At 44.0% G+C, this 16757-nt stretch overlaps 1 protein-coding gene across 1 annotated transcript in view; it reads left to right on the top strand.

The window, feature by feature from the left end:
* LOC109930283 (1-phosphatidylinositol 4,5-bisphosphate phosphodiesterase beta-1-like) overlaps window positions 1-16757 on the top strand; it is a 601524-nt gene that overhangs the window by 433220 nt on the left and 151547 nt on the right. Inside the window, exons 8-12 of the mRNA XM_048600897.1 lie at window positions 4847-4993; window positions 7658-7815; window positions 11727-11809; window positions 13057-13141; window positions 16202-16379. Of these exons, the coding sequence (XP_048456854.1) occupies window positions 4847-4993; window positions 7658-7815; window positions 11727-11809; window positions 13057-13141; window positions 16202-16379 (651 nt within the window). The remainder of the gene's footprint in view (window positions 1-4846; window positions 4994-7657; window positions 7816-11726; window positions 11810-13056; window positions 13142-16201; window positions 16380-16757) is intronic.

The following is a 16757-nucleotide window of genomic DNA, read 5'->3' as shown; positions in this document are numbered from 1 at the left end:
CACCTTGTTATCTCAGATTCTCCAGCATCTGCAGTTCCTACTATCTCTGTCTCAGGCCTGCTGCAAAACTCCAGCAGAGCTCAGCGCAAGCTGGAAGAACAGTACCTCATTTTCCGCTTGGGAACTCTGCAGGCTTCTGGACTCCATATTGAGTTCAACAATTATAGGGCCTGGTGCATCTTCCCCCATATCCTTACCCCAAACCCCCACACACCAGGCCTTGTTATTACATGGTCTGCTATTACATTCTACCTATTGTTAACCACTAATAGCCCCCATTAGTAGGCATTCATTCTCCCAGGCTGACAGTTATCCACTCCTTTGTCTGTCCAACTGTTCTTCTCTCCCATAAAAACTGAAAGAACTGTGGAGGCTGTAAATCAGAAACAAAAACCAAGTTGCTGGAAAAACCCAGCAGGTCTGGCAGCATCTGTGAAGGAAAAAGCAGAGTTAACATTTCGGGTCCGGTGACCCTTCCTCAGAACCGGACCCGAAACGTTAACTCTGTTTTTTCCTTCACAGATGCTGCCAGACCGGCTGTGCTTTTCCAGGCTTATAGCATCCGTAGTTTCCTGGCTTATAGCATCCACAGTTCTTTTGTTTACTCTGATTTCTCTCCACAGATGCTGCCAGACCTGCTGAGCTTTTCCAGCAATTCCTGTTTCTGTTTCTGATTTGCAGCATCCGCAGTTCTTTCAGGTTTTATTTATGTAGGAACTGAATTTTCATTCCACCAGATGCCAAGGTTGAATTCGAACCTTCACCCCTTGAGCATTATCCTGGGGCTCTATTTACTCACCTTATGGCATTATCAATGTCTCCACATGAATGAACTGTGTATGAAACTCTTAGCTTCATTACTTCCTTGGCTCTGCTTATCCTGGCAAGATTAGCAAGGACCTCAGCAGATCCCAACTGATGATAATACTGGACAAGTCAGGTCCCTAAAGGAAACTTGCCTTTATGGATCATATGTTTCATTTTTGCTGTTGGTTAGCATGGTGTTTAGTCATTATTCACGTGAGGCTGCAAATGTTCTTTAACCACAGGACATAAGCCAATTACACAAAAGAAAAAATAAATACACAAAGCTTTATAATTATAGATGTAAGATCATTAGGGATGTCTTAACATAAACAGTAAAACCAAGTTACAATTTGTCCCAAAACACTGACCTTTTACAGAAATTCAATGGGGGTGGCATGGTGGCTCAGTGGTTAGCACTGCTGCCTCACAGCACCAGGGACCAGGGTTCAATTCCAGCCTTGGGCAACTGTGTGTGTGGAGTTTGCACATTCTCCTCGTGTCTGCATGGGTTTCCTCCAGGTGCTTGGGTTTCCTCCCACAGTCCAAAGATGTGCAGGTTAGGTGGATTGGCCGTGTGAGATTGCCCATAGGGATGTGTAGATTAATCCATAACCTAGATTAGGTGGGTTTTAGTGGGATGAGTCTGCGTGAGATGCTCTGAGGTTCAGTGTGGACTTGTTGGGGCAAAGGGCCTGTTTCCACACTGCAGGGATTCTATGAAAAAAATTCCAAAGAAATGTCACTCCAGTCTCAACTCTTGTCAGTGTTTATTTTACTGTCTTGTCTCATTGTTTTTCCTTGTATTATGGATATGGTTTCACAATTTCTTTCCCAATCCATTAGTACGAACCTTCAGCAATTCTGATGGCCTAAACTTTCAGTTCTGACAACTTTAGGATTTCAACCCGTACTCTCCTGGCTTGGAAGCTTCACAGACTAGAAACCTCTTCTGCTAAGTTGAGTGGTGCACTTGAACTGACTTGATTCTCACGCCAAGGGAGTCTTTTCTCCCTCCTGAATTGAACCCATGATTATTCTGAGCTGAGATCTTGAACATGCTGCGCTGAATTAAAAAAAACTAAACTAATAGCTTTCTTATTCGCTACAAGCTCAGCAATATAAACATTCCATCTATTAACTTTGCAAGGACTCTCCCAGATACTTGGCATCAGCCACATGCTTTGTTGAAATTGATGCCCATAGATTGCTGTTCCATATGTTTAAAAAAGTTCCCTTCATTGAACTGACCCATATCCATCTTCCTTTATTTTAAATCCAAATTCCAGGATATAATTTATGTACCTTTCATCACACATTCGTTTGGCAAGTGCCTGATGCAGGACTACCTAAACATAACAGCTATTATTGCTGAGGACAAACTGTTCCATCACTTGCCTATGCACTCTCACTCCATCATCCTGGCCCAACTCATTACAATCCCGTACTTTGGCCTTGGCAAAGGGCATTGATGGGTTGCACTGCCATCTGGTACTATATGTACTCAAAAATCTGTACCTTTGAACCTAAGATGGCACCGTAAGTGGCGACTTGTAAACTTTCCACTGTACTCATTTAAGTACATGAGACAATAATGCTAATTCAATTCAATTCAATATGTGACCATGTCTGGTATGGAAGAATAGGGTGTGGTTGTGACACTCTGATGGTCCAAGAGTGTGGCACGCAATGGTAGAATGGTTGTAAGTTATGCAGTTTGTAAATTGGGAGTTTTAGGGAAGAGAGGGGTGGACTAATGGTGAGCGTAAAGAAGATGTGCTATAATGAAATGTGGGGTAACGGTTGCAAGAGAATTAGAAAGAGTAGCGTTGTGAGAAACCAGGCTGAAAGCACAGGTAGTTGCAGAGAATTAAAGACTAGTATTGTCACCCTGAGTACTCTGCTGAGATCACTGAACCTTCTCTGTCATTGCAGGCATGACCTGGGCCCTAAGCATTTGGCACTTATTTGCCTTGTCACTTAGTCCCATTGGTTAATGGGGTTCATGCCTGGAATGCTTCCCGTCCCCTGAATGCAAGAGGGGAGGCACGGTGGTTAGTAATGCTGCTTCACAGCACCAGGGACCTCGGGTCTGCGTGGAATTCTCCCTGTGTCTGCGTGGGTTCCCTCCAGGCGCTCTGGTTTCCCCCCACTGTCCAAAGTGGTGCAGGTTAGGTGGATTGGCCATGCTAAATTGCCCAAGTATCCAGGGATCTATAGCCTAGGTGGATTGGCTATGGTCAGTGCTGGTTTACAGGGATGGGGCAGGTCTTGATGGGACACTCTTCGGAGGGTCAGTGCAGACTCGTCGGGCACAGTGGCCTCTATCTGCACTGCAGTGAACCTATGTTCACTTCTTCCATCCAAAGGCAGATCAGAAAAGCTTGGAGCTCAATAGGGTTTGCTTCTACAGGCAGATAGCCCCTTGCCTTCAAGAGATATTAGCTGCCTTTGGGTGCCAGATGAGATCCCGAAACCCATCCCTCTGTAAACAGTTGTGTATTGAATGGTTACAACAGGCAACGTGAATATTAACTGCTGCCCAAGAAAGAGCTAACACTTTCCAGTCTGATCAGATTTCTAGGCGTTCACCTTGCAGGATGCTATACTGCTTACAAGAAACATGGAAAGTCCGAACCAAGCCGTTGAAAATTTTCTAACACTGCAACCATTTTCTGGGAAGCTGGCACTCACCAAGTCAGCCAGTCCTCCCCACATCTGGTGGCATGGGCGAGGGTATTTGATGTGGGCGGGTATTTGATGTGGGCATCTGTGGGTATCAGGAGCTTCTCAAAGACCTCACCTGTTCAATAAGACCTCCACGCCACTGTCTGAAAGTGAGATGTTTCTTCGCCGGTGACATTGTACCTGCCTCTCTGTCAATGCAGAGTCCTCAGGCCACCGGTCAAAGGCTTACCTGCCCTTGAAGAAATGGCCAAGGCCGCCCAGCCTCTCCCATGGTGAGCTGCTTGTGAGCCGCGGTATCAACACTGGCATCGCCCGCTCTGAGGTCCAATTATTAGAATTGGTCATATATCCCACCACCTGGCATTCAGCAACCACAGTGAACATCCTGCTCATCACCTGCCCAAGAATTAGCACCATGACATTCATCACTCAGGGGTGCTTTTAGTCTCTTTTGGCCTTGCCAGCAACGTCTGGCACATGACTGGCACCAACCTGCCTTTATCTAGCACCTTTAGCAAATTAAAGTATCTCAAGGTGCTTCAAAGCAGCTTTCCTCAAACTGAACTTAACACCCAGTCACACAGGAGGTCAAAACTTTGATGAATGTGGTAGGATTTTAAAGGGGAGGGAGAGGTAGAGAGGTTTACAGTGGGAATTCCGTAGGCTAGAGCTCAGATAGCTAAAAGTACAGTCACAAACAGCAGAACAATTAATGTTAGTGAGATAACTCCATCAAGTCACCCTTTACTTACATGTGCATAGTACATGACACTGACCGAGCTAGATCAGAGCTGACTCCTAGAGTGAGGTGAACCTCTGACACTCCTGTTTATATCTGTCAGCCAGGGCTCCCTGATTGCACCAGATTAACAGCCCCCAATCAGGGAACTCACATTCTATGGGGTCCACCTGACTGACCAAGTTCCAATCACTACAGTTGGAGATGCACAAGAGACCAGAATTGGTAAACCAAGCATGGGTTCTCTAAGTTAATATCAATGATTATGTTGAACTTGGGTTGTTGAATTTTGATTTAGAGATATGTACACTTCCATAAAAAACTCACACAAACTTAATGATGATGCTACTTGCATTTGTACATGCAAACAAGAAGCGAGAGTAGCTCACCCAGCCCTTCCATCTTACTCCATCATTCAATAAAATCATGGCTGATCTGATTTTAACCTCAACACTATATCCCTGCGTATCCCTCAATAGTCTTTTATGCCCTGGGAACCTAGGGAGTTGGCTTGACCTCGTGCAATAAGGGAGATGCTGTTGTATTCTGCATTCAAATGGACAGTTTGATTGAACTGATACATCTTAAGAGTTTCTTTCTCTTGTCTGTTTTCAGGACACATATCCATCGATGGGTTTAAGAAGTACTTGAGTGGCGATGAGAATGGAGTCATTCCACCGGAGAAGTTGGATCTGAATGAAGATATGACTCAACCCTTGTCACACTATTTCATCAACTCATCACATAACACCTACCTCACAGGTAAGAAATCGACAATCCCTGAGGAGACCTCGGCTTTTCCTAACTCTGGGATGAATGGGGCATCAGAATGACCTTCAGAATCCTTGCACTCATTACTAATCCCCTACACCCACCCTTTAGCTCCTCATGAACGCACGGATCCAAGGTTATTAAGGGTTGAAAGTCCTCCAATAATTCATCATGTGGCAGTGATAGAATCCCTACAGTGTGAAAGCAGACCATTCAGCCCATGGAGTCCACACTGATCCTCTGATGAGCAATCCACCCAGACCCACACTCTTACCCTGTCCTTATATCCAAGCAGTTCTCATGGCTGACCACCTGGCCTGCACAACCCTGGACAATATGGGGCAATTTAGCTCTGCCAATCCACCTGACCTGCATGTTGGACTGTGGGAGGAAACCAGAGCACCTGGAGCAAACCCATGCAGACACGGGGAGAATGTGCAAACTCCACACAGACAGTCGCCCGAGGGTGGAATCGAACCCGGGTTCCTTGCGCTGTGAGGAACCTGTGCTAACCATTCCACCGTGTTGCCCCATCATCGGGGCAGACTATCTTGGGGGAAATCGTCAACTAAGTTGGATGAATTAAGGACACTATACTTGCCAGTATGAATTGCCCGATAGTCATGGACAGGCATCAGAAGAAACCTTTCTCCCAAACCAGGATCTTGGGAAGACGATTTATTATAGTGCTGTGACGCTGTTCACATTGTATTTGGTCCGTGGCTTGACTTTAGCATATCTTAAAGCACAAAGTTACTGAAGCACCTTCACTGGAACTACAAAGATTCTGGACACACCCTTCTCAGGCCTGGCCTTAGCCTAGCTACTGCTGAAACCATGATCCATTGATGTAGATACTTCTAAATCAGAATTTAAAAACTAAGTTTGACATTACCACTGGAGCAAATATGTACCATTGTCCTTAGCAATTAAATAATGCCACCTTGATGTTAACTCTGAAAATCCATATTCAGTTCACCATTCTGGTCTCTTGTACATCCTCAGTGTTAATTGTTTGTCAACTCTGGGCTCTATTACACCAGTACAGCCCTTGGCCATTCTCCAGCTTTAAATAACTCCCAGTAATTCCACAGAATTGGCACCTTGCCATATTGCCTGTCTTCCAATCAATTTATTTGTCATCTTGTTACAGTGTCTAATTAAATGCAAAAATCATATGTATAGATAATCACTTAGTTTTGATTTTCAGAATGATGAAATTCTAAGACAGTGATTCATGGAATAGGGGAGGAGATACTGTTGGAGAAACATTATCTGAGCAGTAATCCGAAAGCCCAGGGAATACAGGTTCAAATGCCACCATGGCATACAGTGAAATCTGCATTCAATAAAAATCTGGAATTTTATTAGAATCGACCATAATGGTGACAGTTCAACTATTGTTAATTGTTGCAAAAACCCCATCTGGTTCGCTAATTTCATTCAGGGAAGGAAATCTGCCGTCCTTACCTGATCTGGCCTGCTTGTGACTCCAGACCCATAGCAATGTGGTCGACTCCTAATCAACTTCTGGCCAATTAGGGATCAGCTTAATTAGCTAGTGACACCCACATCCCACAAACGAATAACGGAACGTCTAAAATAAAACAAAGAACTGCAGGCATTGGAGATCAGAAACAGAAACGGAAATAGCTAGAGAAATTCAGTAGATCTGGCAGCATCTGTGGAGAGAAAGCAGAGTCAGTGTTTCAAGATAATGTTTCCAGTTCTGAAGAGGGGTCTTTAGACTTGAAATCATCAACCCTGCCTTCTCTCTCCACAGATGCTGCCAGACCTGCTAAATCAGAAATCTCTAAACTTTTACTTGAAGCCAAACAATTTCCTGTACCACAGGTGATTCCCACAAAGTTCACTTCCAGTCCTGGAAATCGTTCCCAAGCAACCAGAGAGCAAATTAGTGGGATCGCTGTTAATTGCCACAATCGTCACTAAATACAACATTATCTTACTTGACATTTCAAAGCGTTAGATAATGGATTACAAACTGAGGATTTGACAGGGCTGAAGCTGGATTTGGCTTCGCTGGCCAGGGTATCTACAACTGGGAGCCATAACCTCAGGGATAAGAGGTTGGCTGTTTAGGACTGAGATGAGGAAATATTTCTTCCTTCAGTGGGCACTGAATATTTATAATTCTCCACCCTGGAAAGCTAGATGCTCAGTCACTGAGTACATTCCAGTGTGAGATGAATAAATCATTGGTTATTAAGGAAGCAAAGGAAATGTGGAAAGGTAGAAAAATGAAGTTTATATAAAAGCTCAGCCTCAGTCTTATTAAATAGAGCAAATGTGGCCAATCGTCACTGCTATTTTTTAAATGTTCCATTGCTAATGTATATTTACAGTGATTACTCATGTCCTCTGACCCCATCTCCCGTCTCAAACTATAAATCAATTTACATAGGCTTTGGGCCGAGTGCGGGAAAGTGGCTGTGGTCTAGGTAGTTATACATTTTTGATAGTACAGACGTGATGGGCTGAAGGCCCACTTCTGTTCTGCCCGATTCTGTGATTCTGCACTTCAGTGAAATCTTCATCGTATTGTGGCTGGAAGTGATACCAAATATTGCAAGCACAGTTTGTCCTCGTTTGTCACAGAAACTAACTGATCATTTCTGTCTTGTGTTCTCACAGCCGGGCAGCTTGCTGGAAACTCTTCCGTGGAGATGTACCGTCAGGTCCTACTGGCGGGGTGTCGGTGTGTGGAGCTGGACTGCTGGAAGGGCCGGTCAACAGAGGAGGAGCCGGTCATCACTCACGGATTTACCATGACAACCGAAATATGTTTCAAGGTATCAATATCCTAAGCTACACACGCTTACGAGAGCTGGTCAGAGGCTAGGAATACTGCAGGGAGTAACTCACCTCCTGACTCCCCAAAGCCTGCCCACCATCTACAAGTCACAAGTCACAAGTCAGGAGTGTGATGGATTACTCCCCACTCGCCTGGATGAGTGCAGCCCCAACAACACTCAAGAAGCTCGATACCATCCAGGACAAAGCAACCCACTTGAATAGCATCCTGTCCATAAACATTCACTTCCTCCACCACCGAAGCTCAGTAGCGGCAGTGTGTACTATCTGCAAGATGCACTGCAGAAATTCACCAAAGATCCTTAGAGAGCACCTCACAACCACTTCCATCTAAAAGGACAAGGGCAGCAGATACATGGGCACACCACCACCTTCAAGTTCCCCTCCAAGCCACTCACCATCCTGACTTGGAAATATATCGCCGTTCCTTCACTGTCATTAGGTTAAAATCCTGGAAATCTCTCCCTAAGGGCATTTTGTGTCAACCTACAGCAGGAGGACTGCAGCGGTTCGAGAAGGCAGCTTACCACCACCTTCTCAAGGGGCAGCTAGGGACGGATAATAAATATTGGCCCAGCCAGAGATGCTTACACCCCACCAGTGAATTACAAAAGGGATTTTTTCTTTAAGCGTGAACCAACACTGCTGTGTTGACTACTTCCTTGTGGTATTAAAAGTTGCTCAATTTAGCAGATCCTAATGATGTTATTGGCTGAAAGGCAACTGAAGACACGACTTGATTAATTATTAGGCTTCACGGTTGCTGTTTTGAAAGTTTTGCTCATTGAAAATCTTGATAATTTTTTGATCTCACATCAACACCATGACTTGAATACACTGCACCTGTTTCTCTTATCGCACAATCCAAATTCGACCTACAGAGTCACATCTCCAGATAAAAATATCAGTCCAAATCTTCTGAGAGCGCCCACAGTTCTACCCTGCATCGGACTCCTCACTTCTGGGGTTGGCATCAGATGGTAGAGACTTCAGCATTGTGCAGTCTATCTTAAATCCAGCAAAATCCTGTTTGTATGGGTACAATCAGGGACAGGCCAAGCTGTGCCCCCTCTTTTTTAACAGCACAACTTGCAGTATTCTAGCGGCTACGTTCAGGGGCTGTCAAACATTTAAGCAGCTTTTCCATGTGTTATTAAATGAATGTGAAGCTGGCAATATGGGGATCTGGGGGACCGGTGAAGTAAAGGGACATGTTGGTAAGGAGGGAAGGTGAGGTTAAGGGATAGAGTACCAGGGAGGCAACATAAGCTGACGAACTACTCTTGACCCCAACTCTTTCTCATCTCAGAAGTAAATGGACAGTTTAAACAACAGTTTAGTATCTTCAAAACCTCTCCACCACTTTGAGAGGCTGAAGTCTCTCTCCTGTAAGGTTCCTGAAGCTGAAGAAAGCTGGTTGTTTCCTTCCATCAGTTGTTGTGAGCTGTTGCTTTTAACCAAGAAATCGGAGGCTTTATCATTCGTGAACCTGTCGCTCTGTGCCTCCTGTGGAGAAGGCAAGCTCAGAGAACTAAAGGACTTGGGAAACAAAAGAAAGCTTTCCAATTTAATCCCAAGGACTGGCACCATTGAACTGTCTCTTAGAGCCATACAACATGGAAACAGACCCTTCGGTCCAACCAGTCCATGCCGACCATAATCCCAAACTAAACTAGTCCCACCTGCCTGCTCCTGGCCCATATCCCTCCAAACCTTTCCTATTCACATATACAAATGTCTTTTAAACATTGTAAGTTTCTTCTGTATAATTTTCTCTCCATCCTAAACACCAATTTTTTTTTTGTGTCTCTGTACGTGTGTAGGTGTGTTTTAGCACATAGGTAGAATTTTAACTACAAAATTAAGAGTAGACAGTTCATTTTTTTTAACCTTCAATTAGACTCAATCTATTTGTAATAAATAGTAATTTGTGTTAAATACAGAAACCTGGTCCTTGTTTTCTATTAACCTACGTTTATTAGGTAAATAAATTGGGAAGTTGAGTCCTTTTGTAAATTTTTGTAATAAGCCAGGGAATATTGGAACTTGATTTCTAGTGCGCTACCCTAGTGAGGTGTAACAAATGAAAACATAAAATTATGAAAATACTTAATAAGTTAGAGCAGCATCTGTGGAAAGAGAAACAGAATTAACATTTCAGCTCTGTGATCTCTCGTCGGAAATGCGAACATTTCAGGATGTAATGAACTTCTGAATGAGGGTTGAGCTGGACATACATGAAGGAAGGTCTGAGACGGGGTGGAAGACAGGAGAGATTGAGTGGCAGAAATGTTGTCTCCCAAAGACGCAAAGGGAATGGAGTTGAGGCAAGAGAAGAAACTAAACATGTGCCTAGTGCAGGCTGAATGAGAAATAAATTGAAACAAGGGAACTAAATGGGGACAGAGTTTATGGTCTGAAATTATTGAGCTCGGTGTTGATTTCAGAAGGCTGCAATGTGCCTAGGCATGAGAGTAAGGCCGAGAATTAAACTAATATGGCACTCAAAGCTTGCAAACAGACTGGGGGTGTTCTGAAAACTGTGCTTGGACTTTCCAATATAGAGAAAAGCAGATTGTGAGCAGCAAATACAGTATAATAAATTGCTCACTGCTTTGCCTGAAAGGAGTGTTTGAGGCTTTATACACTAAAGAGAAAGGAAATGAAAGGACAAGTTTTAGATCTGAGATAGCAAGAACTACAGATGCTGGAGTCAGAGATAACAAAGTGTAGAGCTGGATGAACACAGCAGGCCAGGCAGCATCAGAGGAGCAGGAAAGCTGACGTTTCGGTTCGGGACCCTCCTTCAGAAAATTCAGGTTTTAGATCTCTTGCTTTTACGTGGAAAGGAGTGGTAGGAAAGGGATGGAGTGTTGGGATTGACTGAGGACTCATCCACGGTATCACAGAGAGAACAGTCTCTTCAGAAAATGCTGCAAGGGGAGAGGAGGAGAGGACATTGAAGATGGTGCTAATGGTGGGAAACTGATCTATTGATAAGGAAGCTGACGACAGCAGAGGTGTCAAGCTGAGGACAAGGGGAACGTAGCCGCGGTTCTGGAAGGGAAGGGAAGGGAAGGATTGACGGTGACAGGGCTCTGTTAACCTTAGTGGCCAGCGGCAGGAGGAAAGAGGGGATTCCCTCGACTGAGGATTCAGAAAACAGTCTCTTGAAAATGCTGCTGTTAAAGGTTTCATCCTTTGAACAGATGCGATGGAGATGGAGGAAAAGGAGAATTGAATGGAGTCCTTACAGGCAGTCGAGTGTGAGGATGTGAAGTCAAGGGATCTGTCTGAATTGGTGGGCTTTTAAGTTATTGATAGCCTATTGCCAGAAATGGAGATAGAGATGTCAACAACAGGAAAGGAAGAGTTGGAGATGGACCATGTGAAACTTACAGAAGAGTGAAAATTGGAAGCAAAACTGTGTGTTAATTTGTTTTTCCTACTTCCTTGAATCTTTGCTGGAAGAATATTTCCCTACACATTGCTGGTGCATAGCTGAATTGAATAGGTTTGTTGTGTGCTCATTGTATTTTAGTCTGTTTCAGATTGTAGTCTGTTTCCTTTCCCCATGACTTTCAGTCAGTCTCATTCAAAGTTAGGCTCCAGACCAAAGTTTGCAGGGAATAATGGCACAGCTTTGTTCCTCGCCATTTTCAAAGCGAGGTACGTTAGTAAAGTTAGGAATTGGATTTTGGTCACCTGAACAGCTACGTTTTCATGTCAAGCAGCAACAACATTTGGAGTTGCCATGATTTGTGGAGCTTTCTTAAGATATCCATGTCACCTTGCACTGAGTTAAGGAGTTCAGGGAACGGTGGACAGCATGGGTTATTTGTATTGTGAAATTTAGATTTAGTTTCTTTTTTTCCCATTCCTTTTGCAGGAAGTAATTGAAGCTATCGCTGAGTGTGCTTTTAAGACCTCTCCTTATCCTGTGATCCTCTCATTCGAAAACCATGTTGATTCGTAAGTGTTTACAAAAGTATTCAGCGATGATGTATTGTGGCAATTATTATGCTGACACAAGGGAGAGAAGCAAAGCAAGTGATGAAAGCACAATAGGCTAACGTCGAAGGCATCATCAGACTATATGTCAAACATTCATATTTAGACGACCCCCTTCCCCCTTTATGAAAGGACAGGTGCAGCAACAAGAATGTGCTTTTATGTAGCGCCTACAATCTAGCAAACATCCCTTTCAAACCCCTTCGATATAAGTGTGCTATAGCCCACGTTTAAACAGCAGTGAGAGCAATGTTGAATGCACTTGTCACTATCAGAGGATTGTTTAAAAAGCGAACGCTGTTCATATTTTAAAATAAAAGGCTTTTCCGTGAATGTTTGACTTTATCGGGGTGGGGCAGATCAGAAACAGGCAGTTTGACTCTGTAAAGGGTAAGTACTCACTGGTGAGGAAGTTCAAGGCAGTGTAGCTTTTATAGTTAAATTTCTTACCGTGAGACCAGAGTTATACAGAGATGACGGGTCACAGTCATAGAGTCATGCAGCACAGAAACAGACCCTTCGGTTCAACTCGTCCACGCTGACCATATTCCCAAGCTAAACTAGTCCCACCTGCCTGTGTTTGGCCCATATCCCTTCAAACCTTTCCTATTCATGCGTCTATTCAAATGTCTTTTAAATGCTGCAACTGTACCTGCATCCAACGCTTCCTCTGGCAGTTCATTCCACACATGAACCACTCTCTGTGTAAAAAAGTTGCCCTTCATGTCCTTTTTAAAACTTTCTCCTCTCACCTTAAAAATATGTCTGCCAGTTTTGAACTCCCCCACCCTAGGGAGAAGCCATTCACCTTATCTATGCCCCTCATGATTTCATAAAGCTCTATAAGGTCACTCCTCAACCTCCTATGCTCCAGCTTGTAATCTGATATCAAAATGGCTTCCTCTACTTCCCTCTCAAGGCAATAGGAACCTCACTGGCTCTGTAGGAAGTAGAGATGGTATTCAGCTATTTTTAATTACTACTGGGTTTATATCTCGGAAAAAGCAGAGAGGTTCCAGGATAACTGAGGAAAGAAAACTGAACGAGGAGATCTTGCAGCAAGCACTTTGCCTCTTGTGTGCGATCGTTAGAAACCGCCAACAAGGACAGAAACTGAGTAAGGACAGGATGCTTGCTCTGTCAGGAAATTATGCACATTGCAAATACACGAGTGTTGTTTCTGACAATTTATCGTTGTGTTTCTAAAGTCCGAAACAACAGGCTAAAATGGCAGAATACTGCAGGTCGATATTTGGAGATGCTTTACTGATGGAAGACCTGGAAAAATACCCGGTGAGTGTGTGATCCCTTATCAGTAATGACCCACATTTCATAAAATCTGGAATTTTCAATGCTCTGGGTAGGCCATGGCACATTTATGTGTTTAGTTCTGGTCTCCACGCTCGAGGAAGAAAGTTGGAACTTGACAGAGCACAGGAAAATTTGCTGAAATGGGAAAAGAAAGATTTTAAGTCTACGTTTAGGATGAAGGGTTTTGAAGTTGTTTGCCTTGGAGTAAAGGAGACTGAGGGAAGGTTTGAGGTTGGTGTATGAGATTTTTGCAGATTTAGATAAGGCAGAAAATTGTACAACAAAGATTTAAGGTTTTAATGGAGTCGGGAGGGTTGGGGAAGAACACTTTTTAGATCGCAAGTGACCTTTGCAGTGACCTTCCCAATCCACCAAGTGTCAAGCCCCATTAATTGGCCAATTAACAACTGTTTAAGAGCCTCTTCACTTCAGCAGAATGTTTAACTCTGTTCCCAGCGGCTTGCCCAATCAGGAAAGCAGAACGGCCTGTCTTAGAGCTGGGTTTCTCCAATCAGGGGGTCAGAGGTTAGTCGCTGAAAGCAAACCCTTTGCATCCGACACACCCCGTTCTTGCCCATGACCACTTCCCCTGCCCCAAAGTTATTTATATCCTTGGCCTGTGTTTGCGCAATAGCTTCAGGCAGGACAGGACATCACTGTCCCAGGAAATGACACACTAAAAAGACCTCTGGATGGCCACTTAAGTGCCTGACTGATGCAAAATCTAGATGGCTTTCCCATTGGTGGTAATGGGGAAGATCATGTTAGCCACCACACTTATTTTTTAAATTGGAAAATCCTCCCATATTTTTGGTGATTTTTGATCAAGTCTGGGGAATGTTATAGACTAATTGTCTTCAAACAAGTGTAGAGCAAGATGGTGATCTGATTTTTGATTTGATTTGATTTGATTTATTGCAGTCACATGTACCTAAGTACAGTGAATAGCTTTGTTTTGCGAGCAGCACAGGCAGATCATAGCAAACAAGGACATACAGATCGTAGAGTGCTTGGACAGAGCCAGGCATACAAGTTACACTGCACAGGAGGTGCATAAAGCAAGATCAACATTATTTGAAATCCGAGAGGTCCATTCAGCAGCCTGATAATGTCAGGGAAGAAGCTGTTCTTGAACCTGTTGGTGCGTGTGTTCAAGCTTCTGTACCTTCAGCCTGATGGGAGAGGGTGAAAGAGAACATTACCAGGGTGGGAGGGGCCTTTGATGATGTTGGCTGCCTTTCCTCAGCAAAGAGAAGTGTAAATGGAGTCCATGGATGGAAGGTTGGCTTCCGTGATGGTCTGGGCTATGCACACCACTTTCTGTAGTTTCTTACGGTCCTGGTCAGAGCAGTTGCCATACCAGGCTGTTATGCACCTGGACAGTATGCTATCAATGGCGCATTTGTAGAAGTTGGTGAGGGGCCTTCAGGACATGCCAGCCTCCTGAGGAAGACAAGGCGTTGTTGTTCCTTGTTGACCATCACATCCATGTGAGAAGCCCAGGACAGGTTGTCGGTTATCGTCACTCCGAGGAACTTGACGCTCTCCACCCTCTCAACCTCTGTTCTGGTGATGTAGATGGGGGGGGCGTGTCCTCCTCCTTTCTTCCTGAAGCCAATGATCAGTTGTTTAGTTTTTTCCGAAATTGAAAGAGAGGTTGTTGTCATTGCATCACAACGTGAAGCCCTCTATCTCCTTCCTATATTCTGACTCATCGTTGTTAGACATCCGTCCTACCACGGTGGTGCCATCAACAAACTTATAGATGGCATTCATTTGGAATTTGACAACACAATCGTGGGTGTGCAGGGGGTACAGTAGGGGGCTGAGGATGCATCCTTGGGGGGCTCCAGTGTTGAGTGTTATTGTAGAGGAGGTGCAGTTACCTATCCTCACTGATTGCAGTCTGTGGATCAGAAAGCTGAGGATCCAGTTGCAGAGGGTGGAGCCGAGACCGAGCTATCTCAGTTTGAGATCAGTCTGGAGGGGATAATGGTGTTGAAGGCGGAGCTGTAGTCATAAAAGCCTGATTGGAAAATGGGGAGATATGTGCAGAAGGTCTATCAATGCTGTTCTGAATTGCAGGAGCTTGTTAAGATGGCTTATAAAAATTTAAAATGAAGAAAATCATAACGTCAGGATGAATTAAAAATTCCTGCCTATTTGTGCAAATGAAATAGGCTAACTACATCTTAAATTTATATAGAGCAACTCGAATACCATTGTTTTCGTTTAGTATGCACACCAAAAGATTTAATTCTAAATTAAATTGGTGCAGTGCATTCGCTTATTTTTAAATTTTCATCTACATCTGCAAAAGAAATCGCAAACCATGATATAGTCCTGTATTATTCTGAAAGAGCTCAAAATAAATAGAACAGGAATCAGTTGTATGTGTAAGTTGACCAGAAGGGTGACATTCGGAGCTCACTAGCGTGAGATATTGTACAAAATTGGTCTAACCAGGAACAAACATAGAGAAAGTGCTGGAGAAACTCAACAGATCTGATAGCATCTGTGGAGACAGAAACAGTGTGAATGATTTAAGTCTCATATGACTCATCTTCAGAACTGAAGTTTCTCCAGCATTCTCTGGACTTATTTCAGATTTCCAACATCTTGATGACTGATTGATTGATTTACTGTTGTCACATACACTGAGATACAGTGGAAAGTGTTGTTTTGCATGCGATACAGGCAGATCATACCATACAAAGTGCATCAGGAATAGCAGAGCAGAGTGCAGAACACGGTGGTACAGCCGCAGAGAAGGTGCAGAGAGAGAGAGAACGGTATTAACATTTGGGAATGGGTCTCAGCTGTTTCCTATCCAGGAAGCACTTCGAGCTAGATTTAAGACAAAGAGTTCTAAGCTTTGTAAGCCTGAAGTGTGATTATTTCAAATATCTGAGAACCAAAAGACATAACACAGTCACAACGTGATGCAACGCTCAACTGAATGTCACCATTTCACTTGAGAAAGTTCTCCCACCTGCTGCTTCAATGCAAATTGTTTTTACAAAATTTTCCTTTTTATCTTAGCTCGAGGCTGGAGTGCCCCTTCCAAGCCCCCACGACATGATGGGCAAAATTCTCATCAAGAACAAGAAGAAAGGACACAAACCGTCTGATGGAAGTGCCAAGAAAAAGCTCAGTGAGCAGGCGTCAAACACACACAGTGACTCCTCAAGTGTCTTCGAGCCCTCATCTCCAGGAGCAGGTACGCTGACTCTCAGCTCACAGTTTGTTGTGCCGGGTGTGTCTGCACTTCTTGATCGGGATAGGGATGTATTAGCATCAGCAGGGTTGCAAAACAAGCGTGGGTTAAGGATGTCGCTCACTCCTGCTTCGCTCAGCCACACGAATCAGGTAACCCAGTGCCACGTCGTTAGTCAAAAATTTGGAAATGGGAATCACTGCAGCAAAGGAGTGGGGAGAGATAGACTGACGGTGCTCGATAAAATATGGGATGGGCTGTTGGGAATTGACAGAAATCGGTATCCGATGCCCATTGGCAGTGACAATAGACAAAATAGCCATCCACACTAACTACAAGACAGTGTATCAACATTCCTTCTTCCCAGGGACAGCCCCACAA

This window comes from Rhincodon typus, chromosome 9 (genome assembly GCF_021869965.1).
Source record: "Rhincodon typus isolate 14 chromosome 9, sRhiTyp1.1, whole genome shotgun sequence".
Classification (NCBI taxonomy): Eukaryota; Metazoa; Chordata; class Chondrichthyes; order Orectolobiformes; family Rhincodontidae; genus Rhincodon; species Rhincodon typus.
The sequence above is the reverse complement of the archived record's forward strand: the minus strand, read 5'-3'. Positions and strand labels throughout refer to the sequence as shown.